This window comes from Anguilla anguilla, chromosome 10, assembly GCF_013347855.1.
Source record: "Anguilla anguilla isolate fAngAng1 chromosome 10, fAngAng1.pri, whole genome shotgun sequence".
Classification (NCBI taxonomy): domain Eukaryota; kingdom Metazoa; phylum Chordata; class Actinopteri; order Anguilliformes; family Anguillidae; genus Anguilla; species Anguilla anguilla.
Window position 1 is genome coordinate 12,785,650 of NC_049210.1, and position 13,979 is coordinate 12,799,628.

Genomic DNA, 13,979 nt, shown 5'->3' on the forward strand with positions numbered 1-13,979 from the left:
ACGGCAACACAATCCTTGAGAGTAATCAGCTGAGCGTCTCAGTAATGTAACCAATCCCCTAAGGCTTTGCACCGCTTTCCATCATACCAACAGCAAGATACGGTATATTTACGCATATCGGTCTTACTTCGGAAAACAGCAAGGCCTAAACAGAACTGGCCTGCAATGACTCCACCTCTACCTGCTTGCTAGAGTGATGATTAATAATGTTCCGCCTTGAAGCATTGACTCTGCACACATCATATTTTTAATGGAATGGGTTTGTATAGGAGCTTATCTTAATTAGTTATCCAAGACAGGTGCCAGAGCTTCTGTCCCCACTCACTGCACTCCAGGAGAAAGGTTACCCAGGTGAATGTCTGTTTCTTCATCAGTAGGCAATTGAGTCTGCTTTGTTGAGGGGTGTACTCACTGTGTATCGTATTCCAGGCCTACATAAAGTTTGAATATATTTTTTAAAAATATTAATTTCCCTTCCCCAAAGCACCTCTTAAAACAAACGTTGCAATATAATTATATCCTATCTTGTAAGTCACCAGTTTTCCATAAGTGCAGATGCTTTCCCATTCAAAAGATAATTTCAATTCCATTCCAAAAATAATTTCTAAAATGTTTAAGTATTAAAAAGTAATTTTTCAGATCTGGCAATAAACTTTTGTGGATCATTTTGGAGATACATTTTTCTGGTTTTCCTATTTACTTAATTATGGAGAATTATGACACCATAATTACATTTGAACTTCATTTAAATGTTGTTTTTTATTTTTTATTTTTTTTGACTAGGAGGTCTAAAGCAAATTATGGATCTCCAGGGTTTCACAACATCTGCCAAGTCCCAGGTGAAGAGGGGTCAAAACTGTACTCATTTATGTCACTAGTGCAGTATGTGTATGTCTCTCTATTGCTGCTGTTGTGCTTTCTGTCATGATGATTACATTTTGTTTAATTTCATAGACTTCATAAATATCTTGATCTTGTTTTGATTCATTGGATTTTGTGATGTAATTGTTATTTTTCATAATGCCCATTAAGGGACTAATGTTGTAAATTAGCTTTGGATATACATGTGGGGCATATGGCAATGCTTCTGCAAATGTTATCCATACTTGTCCCTTTTAAATAAATGAATAAAATACAATAAAAAAATACATTTTCTAGCCTTCTGAAATTATGATCTTGTGTTAGAACCTACCCAGAGCTCTCAGAAACAATCAAGATACTTTGCCAGAGAAATAGATAAGCAAACTGGTTTTCTCATATATATGAGAAATATTTAAATATATAGATAGAAGGAAGTCATTCCTGGCCTACTGAGATAAAAGTGTATGTAGAGAAATTTATCATTTTTGACAATGCGTATCATTGGCATTATGAAAATGATGGAAGTCGCTTGCTGCTTTACATCTGATTTCAACAGTTTTTTTCAACAGCTTACCTAATAAATTTATCCCATAAAGATGCACCTAGCTAGCAAGCTGCATTCTATTCTGCTCTCTCGTGACGTCTTTGCGTTTTTATTTTCGAATAAATTCATTTAATAGAAATACGAGAAACATATGTATATTTTGCAAACACAACGAAGATAATTATTTAGGACTAGGCAATACTGTGTTCTTCACGTCTTGTTTTTCATATAATTAGAACGTTGACCAATTGTCTTAAGTGCCAATGAAATACGATTGTGCCAAGCAGCTTCTCTATGCCCCTCCAGTGGTTAAACAGCTGTATTACAGTTCACGCCACAACTAAATTCCAAAATGTTTGGAAATAATTAACTCTCTTGATGATTTGAATAATTGACGACCAAGAAAAAAGCGTGATAATGCAGCTTGTTTGAACAGTGTTGAAATGCACGAACAGGGCTGATTATCGACTGTGACTGTCCTGACTCGGAGGAGTCGGTCTCATTGTGGAGAATTCAGTTGCGGCGCTGTACCGTAACTTTCAATTAGCCTAACCAGACGTACGGAGACCTTTCCTGGGGATGACAGGTTTGCCGCTGCGAGCGTCAGGAAGTAGAGCGCGGACAGGTGGGCTGCTTCTCAATATAAAATACACTGTCGCAGCTAAACTATTCTGTGGATAAATGTTTTCTTTTTTTTAAATAATAACGTCCATCACCTGCAACGACTATATGTTTCCATTAGTGCAGCCACAATAATTCGTAGTAGTGTGATGCACGTAGCCGCTAACGTCTTAATTCACAAAGCTTTACACAGCTTTGTGAACAGACAACTGGACATGTCTATATTTTACAAAGCCATAGTGTGGCATCGATAAGTTTATTCAACACAGGTCTCTCAGTTAGGCTTAATTAACTGTTCAACTTTTGTTTCAGTAAACAATTAGTTATTTCAGGGTTCTGCAACTGTGGTCCTGGAGAGCTACAAGCTGTGCTGGGTTTTGTTTTCAGCCTAAAATCAGAAAGTCAGACCCAAGAAACCAGGTGGAGTGAGTTAACTATGTAATCAACTGTTCTAAATCTAAGTGCAGAGTAACAAGGAAAATCAGCAGAGCCTATGGTTCTCCATGACCAGGGTTGCAAACCCCTGATAAAGAGCATGGGGGGTCCAGTCTTATCCAAAAAGGCCTGTTGGAGGTGAATGTTTTTGTTTTGGCCCAGCACTATAATTCCTAATTCTATTTATCAAGGTCTTGGTTGAGGACCACATTTAGTTTAATTGGGTACTGTATTAAACACTAAAACAAAAACCTGCATCCACACTGCCTCATTTCGAATACAATTGAACACCTCCGATACAGAGTTTTAAAAGACCTATGCTGATGATTTGATCTTTAACACATCATCAACAGGTAGGCATGGGAGAATGTGACTTTATTAACCACACAATTATGGAGCCCTCCGTGGTTCCTGTGAGTCTCTTCCTGAAGTCTACCATCACAGCCTATAACACAGGCACTCAAATGTGGCCCTCAAGGCCAGCAGCACTTCTGGTTTTCAATCTTGCCCCTCTGAAGCTGTGGCTCTGTGGATAAGAGCATCTGCTAAGTGACTAAAATTGAATGTAAATGTAATCAGGGAGTGATTTAAATATGGGACACCTTGTGAGTGGACTCTCAGTGACATTAATCATTCAATTAACTGCCAAGTAGAAATGTGACCCAGCAGTAATACTGGCCTCAAGGGCCAAACACACACCCTGCTTATCATTCTGTCCCATGCCCTGCTTGCCAAACGTAAGCGGGCCAGGAGAATAAGCCAGTATCAACACTGTGGATTTTATTTAGCTTTGGCCGTAATCACGCAACATTGTATGAAACATTTTATTAAATGATTAATATGTGCATTGTTAAAATTATTGTTGTTTTTTAAATGATGCTTCTGTGATTCCCTTAACTGGGATGCAATATGTTGCTGCCAAGCAGGGCCCTTGGGGCACGATCATCTGACAGGAAATACAGCTGCACTAATCAACCCCAAAAGCCTCCCTGTGCCTTCCCTAGTCTGCTCAGACATCCTTTTTTTCTGGATATTTCTTTTCTTTTTGGGACTGAAAATATTTGTAGAGGCCTGATTTATAAATTCCTAAAATTGTCCTGTTTGGTTTTTCTTGTTCCATAAACCATATATAAACAAACAAATACCTGGGTATTATGTTCACAATGCCTGTCTGCTCCCGTCCTCTTATCTTCTGAAATCAATATATGGCTCCACCCTACCTTCATCTTTCATAATCACACCACATGAGCAAAAATTTTAAAAATCAACATCTGTCATCTTCTAAAATATTTTGCTGCTTCTGTGATCCTTTATTCATATTACAGGCAAATAAGTTGACTCTGAGAAATAGGCATCAGCTGCGGTCTCTGTTGTGGGAGATGCATCACAGTCTCATTACTCTGAATAAATGCAGCATGTGCCTGCTGTGCTGCTGCTAAAGCATCGCTCTGAACCTCTTTAAGCCTGGTTCTCCCTTTTCATTTTTTTCTCAGTTCCCTCAGTCTTCACCATGATGTTTATAGAAGCACACGTAATCCATGAAGCACCTTGTGTGCAACGTAGAAGCTGAATTTGCTTATGATGCATATTGAGTATCTTATCAGTTCCACGCGGATCAATCTTCTATGTTGAATTTGCGACAACGATAGAGTAAGACAAGGTGTGTATGAGGTGTGTGCGTACGTGTGTGTGTGTGTGTGTGTATGTAATCGCACATGCGCATGTGTGCTGTTTATCTGCACAAAGCTAATAGGTCCTGGGTAAACCCAGCAGTGTCTGCTTACTGAGAAGGTGACTCAAGATGCAGGAGTGGTTGTCACCATGCTGGATAAAAAGAAATGTTAGATATGAGGTGGGAAAGTGAAGGTGAAAGAGAGAATAGTTTAGTGATCTTTGTGCGGGCAGGAGAGAAAAGTATGAGTTGTACGTGTCTGTTTATTTAGTATTAGTAATTAGTACTTGGTATTTGTTCATAAATTTTGTTCATTTTAGTTGAACATTAGTTAAAATAAGGGTCAGCAATATTAGCTTTTAGAATGTGTCATTTTGTGGGTTTGTAATGCAACCCTGTGAACTGGCATGGTAATACAGTTCATTAGAATTGAAAGAAATTACGGTGGGTTAAGCCATTCTCTGTAGGGAGGAAAGTGCAAAGCTTTACCTCCACATGATTGGCAATATCCCAGTATTAAAAGCATGCCCCCCCAATCCCCTGTGTTTCCATTTCCTATCATTTCTCTCGCTCGGTCTCTCTTGGTCTCTCTCTGTCTGTCTCTGTCTCTCACTCTGTCTCTTTCTCTCTATCTCTCTCTGTTTCTCACCCTCTCTTTCTCTCTTTGTCTCATAGTAATCCATTTTCTTGCATGACCTGTTTGTTGAGTTTTGTTGTGTCAGAAGACCTACCCCTGAAATATGTTGCTGCCCTGCTACTGCTATTAGTGTAAGTTGCCAAGGAAACCTCATCAATGCTGTGGCATTCCACCTGTGGAATTACACCTACTGTATTGAAATGGTGCACTGTGAAATAGCAAACATATTGGGCCTCATTCACAAAACTTGTATTATTCTTACCTTTATTTCTTCAAAAATGTTCCTATGAAAAACCAAAATGGGATTCATGACATATGTGCAGGCCTTTGTTTTTGTGCATATCCCATGTGTATGAGATGATGAATGTTGACTGTGTAAATTTTATGCTCAATCCTGTTCATGTTATTAGCATAAGGAAACAGCCATGAGCAAATAGAGATAAGAAAAAAAAAAAGATGAATGCTGACAAGTTCTTACACGTTTACGATCAAATGTGATAGTATACATGTTTCGGGAATGCGGCGCATTGTGTAGCTTTTAGGTTTAGATTTTTTTGAATTTATTCAACTTTTGGATGTATTATGAAGAGAAGTTTTTTTTTTGTTTGTTTTTTCATTTGTTCTTGGTTTTTTTTGTGTTTGTTTTGTTTTTGTTTTTCATTCACTCAACACATTCATATGGTACCACTGATATATTTTGCTGCAGGAATCCAGTGGAAATGTTCAAGGAATGTAATTGTACCCTTCCGCTGTTCAATCAAAAGCACTTACTTAATTGTGCATTGTCAAAAGGGAACTCAAATCTTACTGTCTTATCAAATAAAAAATTAGTGTATTTCTGGCTGTCGTAGAATGGTTGATAAATGCCTGTGGTATAAAGCCAAAGGCAGCATACGAAAGTGACCTTTGATCTATATCACCGGAGCGACATGGCGAAAGAAAAATAAAGAGGGCGTGACCTGTAGAGACACACCTGTTTCGGTGTTCAGGAAGAGGGAGGGAAACGGAGGGAGGGGACAAAAGGAGTGTAAGAGACAGGATAATATTTATCTCAGTCATTTCCCTGTCAGGAGCCTTACGGATGGCTTTAACTGTGGATTATTGTCCTACAGTCAGGTAAATTGGATTTTAAATGATGGGTTTGCTGTATTTCTGTACCAAAGAATGTCTTTCAGTGAGCTGAAGGGGGTTAGGGTATGGAGATTTCAGGATGGTTCCCTGAAAGCACCTCTGCTTGAATTGCATAGTGCTGTCTCTGGTTAATTTACATTCTTGAAACTGTTATTTTAGTCACTACATTCTAGAATATGGTATGTTTTGAAAAGATCCAATAGTTTTACACAGGCCCTCATAAATAAATACAGGCTATTCTATAACTACTGCAACTTTGTTAGATGTTTAAATTCCAGGTTAGACAAAGGGTTAAATACTATGACAAGAAATAGGCACTGTTTTTTATCTTTGGTGAAGGGTGGAAGGTTGTCATTTATTTTACATGGCACCTGTTCTCTTTTCTTTTTTCATTTCTCTATGGACTGAATATTTTCACTTCAATGCTGCCTTTCAAATATTACAGAAACATTTTGTTTTCAGGTTCTACATGTGCATGTGACAGTATATCATTTGTGGAGTTTTCCTAAAGGAGCTTTTGTTTTGTGTTCCACAAAACACTCACTGGTGTGTCATTGCAGCTGCCAATACAGGCTAACGCTAAAGGAACTTTTACATGAAAGGAATGCTAATTTCAGTCATTTTATTACAGTAAATCGCTCTCAGGCACCTAAATGATTTTCAACTTATTTAATGCTTGTGCCTTTGTACCTTCCTAAACAGATAAATGAGGTGATTCTTTTTTTCATCCTTTAAAGACTGCTTTTCTATGCAGTCTTACATAGTTCCTTGCTTATTTTACCATTTGCGTATGCCCCTAGAAATGATAACAGCATGACTTAATCATCGGGCAACAGGAGCTGCTGAGGTATGTGCTTGTACTGGCAGCAATGTGGTGTAGTGGTTAAGAAACATTAGTTCTGTCCAGACTGTTCCTGGCCTGAATGCCTGAAATACAATTCTAGCTAGCCTACCAGAAATACCCTTTAGCAAGGCGCATAATCTATCTGTCAAAAATATCAAATGAATGGATAATGTGTAAACTAAATAAGTTTCTCTGAACATAGACCGCAACCAAGAAGAAAATATAGTGACATTATATGCGACAGCAAGAAGTCATACAAGGCGGTGACAATGTATGTTTTTTTTTTTTCTTCTTCTCCCATTGCATCTTCCACCATGTGGGTGAAAGGGATGTCAGATGAGACATGGAATCTGGCTGAAACCAGGAATATTGAGTGAGATGACTCTGTTTGCGGCACAATATGCCATCTCACAGAGACCATGGCAATCAAAACAAGGAAATTTACTTCTCATGTATGGCTGTACATGGGCAGCAGAATCAGTTTTTACTTGATGAATGTGATTTTCATAACATGTCAAAACAAATCAGAATGATGCACTACAGAAAGGCATTGATACAGTTCATGTCATATAACTTCCTATCAGGCAGAACAGTGTCAGATCCATGAGTGTAGCTAATCGCTACACCTAATGATAACTCTAGTCATCGAAGTGTATCAATGCATACAGCTAAAAGGCAGCAAGTTGGCTTTTAGTTCAACCAGCAGATTACGACATGTTCAAGAAGGATAAGCCTTAATATGGTCTGTAGAGGTGTTTTTATCAAAGATGTTCAATGGCATCATAAGCCTCTGCCTGCCGTGTGAACCTAACTGCGTATCATCTACTGGTCTGTCTCAAACAGGTTTTCAAAAGGCCTTAGCATGAACAGGCCCAGCATGGGCTCCAGAACACTGTGGACTGTGGTCTGCGTAATAACAGTCTTCCTGAGGGCAGGTGAGTCTTCATGCTAGAATTAAAGTCTTACCATTGGAACAGACCAAATTTCAGAGAAAATGGTAACACTGTTTGGTCTCTGGCATCATGTGCACACACATGCATGTAATGTAATGACATGCGCACCCACTCACACACACAAACACACACACACACACATCATACGCGTGTGTGTATGCGTGTAGCCGGCTGTTGCACAAAAGGTAACATTTCTGCTCTGCTTTTGAATTATTAGCACACCACAGCAAATCTAAACTGACAGCAGTAAGGTGGGTGGCATGTACTTTCACAATGGAGCTATGGTAACGAGCATATAAACAAACCTCGGCAGTGGCAGCTGTCATGTTTCAACCCAGAAAATCTGGGGTAGGTGGCAACGGCCCTTTCCACATTTTTTCAGACAATAGCCACAGACTGTCATTTTCATTCATCTGTACACATTGACTTTTATACCTTTTTTGCATGCATTCATTTATTTTAGTTTGAGAGGAACAGTGTGACAGTGGCAGAAATGGCAGTCCCCACTTGTTGAGAGAGGCAGTCGGGTTATGTAAGTTTGACAGGGATGTGTACCACAAAAGGAAATATCTGCCCTGAGGGCCTCCACTGTGGACACATGCGTTCGGCTTGGTTTCAGGAGTGGCAGCCCCAGTTACTCTGTTCGAGGGGGCACAGTCTGAATGTGTGGCTACCTCTAATAAGGTATCTGCGAGTCAGTGCCATCTGAAAATGTATGTGCCGGTCGAAGCTGGGGAAGTGGGTGTGGGATGACAAAAGGAATCCCTGTTGGCTACACCCTGGCCCCAGGGCTGAGCTGATTCTTAACACAAGTATTTGAGGGGGAGAGGTCAGGCACCTGCTCCAGCAACGTATGACATGTGAGTATACAAGAACGTGAATGGGGGAGGGGGGGTGGGGGGGAATATGCATTCCATAATATGCATGGTCAGCATTCCTTTGCCTCCAAACCTGCAGGTATCACTGGGGCCATGCAGGTGACCTCCTCGGGGCCTCAGACCATTCAAAAGGCCTTGGACGAAAAGGTGAACCTGGGCTGCACGTTCATATCGGGTGCTTCTGATACGGGAGAGCTGGACATCGAGTGGACCATGGTCAGCCCTGACATGACCCAGAAAGACATGCCGGTGAGAGGCTGGGGCGCGGGGAGGGAGAGCGGTTGAGGGTTTAAAGGACGTGTTGATGACATTTGGCGAGGGCTCCCTTTTTTTGGTGGGCAAAATGAAGCCTTTTGGCATTTGTTCAGGCGGGTTTTTTTTATTTGTGTGAGTTTTTTTCCTGAGAGCTATGCTCTATGCTGTAACCTTTAAAATGTGTTCGAGTTTATTCTGCTTGTCGGAAGCAGGTTTCACAGGATGCTCAGACGAGGTGTCGCAACGACGGCAGGAAAAGCCTGTTCGGAAGATATGTGTTAGGGCCATTAACATCTCTCTGATGTCAGAGCCCTGAACGCTGTTCCTGTCTGTCAGATCTTATCTTACACGGGCCAGAAGAAGTACCTCCACGGCCCTCCCAGCCTAATGAAGAGGCTGGACTTCATCACGGGCGACCCCAGCCTGGGAGACGCCTCCATCTCCATATCTGGCCTGCTGGTATCCGACACGGGCACTTACCAGTGCAAAGTGAAGAAGGCTCCGGGCGTTGACATGCGGAAGGTCACGCTTGTTGTGATGGGTGAGCCATCTTACCCCCCCTGAATAGTTTCGGTTTGGCCCTCCCTGCCACACTCCTTTTTCAGTTACTGCATCCCTCACCTTTTAGGAATGTGAAGCTTTTGTATTCACTCGCTCCCATTTTATTTTCTTGACATTCCTGTTTTTCTTTTTCTCTCATTTGCCACTCCCTCCAATTAGCATGAGCTCCACATATGTTCTTATACCTTCATTAATGAACTTATGCAGTGATTGAAAAGAACTTGCAATCAGTATTGTTATTTTATTATTATTATTATTATTATTATTATTATTATTATTATTATTATTATTCCATGTAGTTTTCATAGTCATTCCAAGTCATCTGTGGTGAATATATATGACCGTAAATCGCAAGGGTGTTTTTGTTGAAAGTACTAAGAAGCAATAACTCAAGTCAAAAAGTAGCCTTTGGCTGCAATAAAAATGAGCCCTTAGGACCCTTAAATTGGAAGTGACAAGCCCCTCAACAGAAAGTAAATTCCAGTTCTTAGCGAGGTTAGGTGAGGTTCTAAGGTCTAAGCTTTGTTGATATAAGTACAACAAAGAGGAAAATTGATGGTGACTTCAGGGAAACAGTCTGTGTATGGGCATCTCAGAAACCCACCCCAGATTCATTTCATATCTACCCCCTACACTGGCAGGGGCATCCTTGAGCTTAACTGCCATTTTGATTTTCTGTATTAATCAACATACAATTATATACACATCTGAACTCACATTGTACTTATTAGGAAATATTGCTGACCATTTTCCTGCTGGCAATGTGTATTAAAGAGCACATCAAACTTGCATTCTGTAGGATGTGACAATAAAATGATCATTTTGAAAACTTAAGAACCCAAACTAATTGTATGAAATGTAATGTGGCCACGCAGTGATTAATGGTGATTGATATGGATTTACACTTAAGTAACTGTCAGCTAAGCTGTTCCTTCTTTTTGGTATTTGTGTACTTTTCAGAGAATGTCCCAGTTGCCCTTTGAAACGCAGATAATCTTTTTAATTTTAATTGATGTTTTCATTTAAAGACGACTCCTTAAAATGGATAATACGGAAAAGTTATTCATGCAACTTTATGAAACTGACACGCTAGTAGCCTCTCAACTGGATTGATTTTTATTCTCCAAAGAAGCCTTGTACTGAAATAAATGGAAAAGCAGTTGGAGGCAGTATGCCAAGTGGGGAAAAATAATCCTGGACTGGCATGGTGCTACTGTAGGCTTGAATAATCTTCTATGCCTTCTGTGTAATCACAGCATGTGTATAACAGCATGTGTGTAACACACTGAACAGAGAGGAATGCACTGCATCCATAGAACCTGATTTCGCTTGCATAACCTCACTTCTGTATATGTTACACAAGACTCAGAGAATCTTCTAAAAATGGAAAAAATCCACTACTGTCCAGTGTTGTATTGTGCCAATGCCAAATGCTTATACTTATGCTGAATACTCATTGGCTTGGAACACAATAGCCAAAGCCATGTAAGGTAATGCTGTAAGCGTTCAATTATGAAATAAGCATTGAAAAGGGGATTGATGTCCATTTATTGAATTGGCCTGGAACAGGGAGAGGTGCTTGACACAAACGTTCCACCAACCACATATTGCAAGTGCGTATAGATTGGAGTGATATTCCGCACTGCTTATTTATTATTCTCATTGTGCTTCCTCTTATCTGGCAGTGCAAATATGCTCTACTGGAAATGAAATATTATGAAGGTGAAAGCAGGAAACCGTAATTAATCTGCATTTCAGGAAAAAAAAAAAAATCCAGATATTTATCATTAAATATAAATGAGAACACTTAATTGCCTTCCTTACAGTTTATAGATAATAATAATGGTACGTGATGATGTGAGGTCATTTAATTTGATGTCTTCTGTCTCTCTTGCTTTTAGTGCCCCCATCAGTGCCCAAGTGCTGGGTGGAGGGAGGTGAGGAGATCGGGGGCCCGGTCTCCTTGCGCTGCAAGTCGTCTCAGGGATCCATCCCCATCAGCTACACTTGGAAAAGAGAGAGCGGAGGGGCCATTCCACCAGTCGCAACCCAGAGTGAGTCTGAAAATAACCCAGCCTGAGTCTGAAACTAACCCAGCCCTGTGCACAAATGCACAGAGGGTGCCCCAAAAACATGAATGAGGACCACTATGAAAATAAGTCTTTTTTTTCTTTTTTTTTTTGCATTTTTAATATCAATATTTATGTAATTTATGGATTATAATATGAGGCTATGGCTGTATACGTATTAAGAAATAATTCAATCGTATCCTGTAAAATAAAATCAAATACCCCAAAAGCAGCGAGCCGCTGGGAGTCTACGGCAGCAGGTGGGATTATGTCAGGAAGCTGGCTTCATCCAGCTATCGCGGCATTATTTTCTTCAAACTACAAGCCCAGTGGCAATCGGCTGTAGTGGTAACATGAGAGGTAAAAACCTGTGATTCAAAAGTGGGGATTAAAGGGAAGAAAAAAACTTTTTCAAAGGCATTGAGCTGAAAGATTTAGCTTTGCTCTTACAGGTTTCAGAGTGTCGAACAGGGAGAATCGTACAGAGAGCACCCTGCTCCTCTGAATTAGGGCCCAAAATGTGTATTTTGGCTGAGAAGCACACCACAGACCATAACAAACGTTGTATTTTCTACAAATGACCACATGTGCTATGTAATGTAATCTCTTGTTTACTCTTTGACTGAATTCAACCAATAGTCACCTGATGGTGGAATAAACAAGCCTTCCTCTCGGTGTCACCTCTAGACCCTCTGACTGGAGAGCTCCTGTTCACGAATCACTCTGAAAGCTACAAGGGAAACTACTTGTGTGAGGTGAAGAATGCAGTGGGCCAGCAGAGCTGTCGATACACCCTGCAAGCAGTTCAACGTAAGTTCAAGTTGAATAGGGAATCTACCTCAGCCTGATAAAAAATGTATGCATTTATGAAATCCCATGTACAAGCTACCGTGTTGTCAGTGAACATTCTGCTAAGAGTGCTGAAATGTGAGCTGAAGCATTCTTCCCCCCCCCCCCCGACTGTAGCCACCAACAAAACTGCAGTGATCGTGGGTGCTGTGATTGGCGCGCTGCTGCTGTTGCTCCTCCTCCTGCTCCTCATCTGGCTTCTGGTTTGCCTCTGCCACAAGCGACGCTATCAGAAGGAGGTGGCCAATGAGATCAGGTGAGAAATTGCCATGTTCCTGGAATACGGCCGAAACTCCATTTTGTTTAGGCGAAAATTCTTGCGGGTGCCTTTATCTCAAATAGAACGTGCTGTTGAATAAGCATATCTGAGTCAATATCGATAGATACTATCGAAAGATGTGAGTGCCAAAAGCTTGAGTCAAAATGAAAAGAAAAGAATTGTGACGGTCAGCATAGAAAGATAAGAGGCCCGATAGCGCTAGCCCTTACTTGCCCCTCCGCTCCTTCTCACCCTCCCCTGCCTCCTCTCACAGGGAAGATGCCCCGGCCCCGGAGAGCAGGCCTGGCAGCCGGAACTCCAGCTTCCGCTCGGTCATGGGGTATCGTGCCCACCCCGGAATATACAGCTCGGTGAGGAACGCGAAATGGATAGGGTCCGAGCGCGGCAGCGTCCAATCGAACAGGAGCAGGACCGCACCGCCCACCAGCAGCCAGGCAGCGCCGCTAAAATACGACAGCAGATACGGATACCCCGTATAGAACTGGCGGAACTGAACAACATGCAGCGGTCACGGTTTTGGGAGCCCATAATGTGCAAGACCCACAAACTGGGTGCTGGGGTTTAGTCTTTGAAGGCCTGCACTGGAGTGTCGCTCAACGGCTAATCTGTGATCAGCTCATATAAAATGGTGTAAATCTGGGTTAATATTTTACAGTGTCAACAGTGTAACTCAATATTGTAGTGTGCATGCGTGTGTGTGTGGTGTGTGTGCGTGCGCGTGTGCATGTGTGTGTGCATGCGCGTGTGTGTGTGTGCTTAGAACATATTTTAATACTGTATATATTGTGAATGATTGTATCCTCAGTGTCTATTTTGTAAATTTATAGATACTAATTGATATTAATTTCTAGTTTTTTTAAACCATTTAATAAAGGTTTGTAACATATTTTCTAAATTTGTATGAAGACCCTTTTGCAGAGTGTTGTTTTTATGGAAGGCAGCAACCTCAAGTGGGGCAAAAAGCTGTAACACTAATGTATTGGGTAACTATGCAACAATGTAGCAATGCATTATAGTATTATGACTGCAATATGATTGGTTCAAATCCTGCCTGTATGTGTGGTGAGGACATGCTGTACAAATGCTGATGGGGGAAGTTTAGTATTAGTCTCTGTATTAGTCTCTGGAAAGAAACATACTTTTTTGTGTAATTGGCTTTCATTATCCAGAGAGAGATCTTTTTTGGTTCTAGTGCAGTGTTGTACATAAAATGTAACATGTTAATGTAAATGTTTACATGAACCTGAAAAGTAATTATGAGAGTGGGAACAAGGGGAATGAATGATTCAGTTGGCCTGGACAAATACACCATCCTTAAGCTTTTGGACCCACTTGCTTGGTTTATAATAAGATAAGCTTATACATGGTTCTGGAGGAATATAACAAGGA

General features: G+C 40.8%; 1 protein-coding gene across 2 annotated transcripts; it reads left to right on the forward strand.

Moving 5' to 3' along the window:
- The first annotated feature begins 1,851 nt into the window (after positions 1-1,851).
- vsig8b (V-set and immunoglobulin domain containing 8b) lies at positions 1,852-13,917 on the forward strand. 2 transcript variants are annotated; one of them, XM_035435777.1, is made up of 8 exons: positions 1,852-2,030; positions 7,589-7,680; positions 8,656-8,825; positions 9,168-9,372; positions 11,294-11,446; positions 12,149-12,271; positions 12,428-12,566; positions 12,844-13,917. In XM_035435777.1, exons 2-8 carry the CDS (start codon positions 7,608-7,610, stop codon positions 13,067-13,069), a joined length of 1,089 nt encoding a protein of 362 aa, XP_035291668.1. In that variant the 5' UTR covers positions 1,852-2,030; positions 7,589-7,607; the 3' UTR covers positions 13,070-13,917. The 2 variants fall into 2 exon arrangements, with proteins under 2 accessions (XP_035291668.1, XP_035291666.1); XM_035435775.1 differs by lacking the exon at positions 1,852-2,030 and adding an exon at positions 5,832-5,886.
- The last annotated feature ends 62 nt before the right edge of the window (positions 13,918-13,979 follow it).

Bases quoted from the DNA above. Each gene is read 5' to 3' on its own strand.
- vsig8b (XM_035435775.1), top strand. From the start codon at position 5,852: ATGGCTTTAACTGTGGATTATTGTCCTACAGTCAG. The intron at 5,887-7,588 runs GTAAATTGGATT...TGTCTCAAACAG, and splicing joins GATTATTGTCCTACAGTCAG to GTTTTCAAAAGGCCTTAGCA. The intron at 11,447-12,148 runs GTGAGTCTGAAA...TGTCACCTCTAG, and splicing joins TCCACCAGTCGCAACCCAGA to ACCCTCTGACTGGAGAGCTC.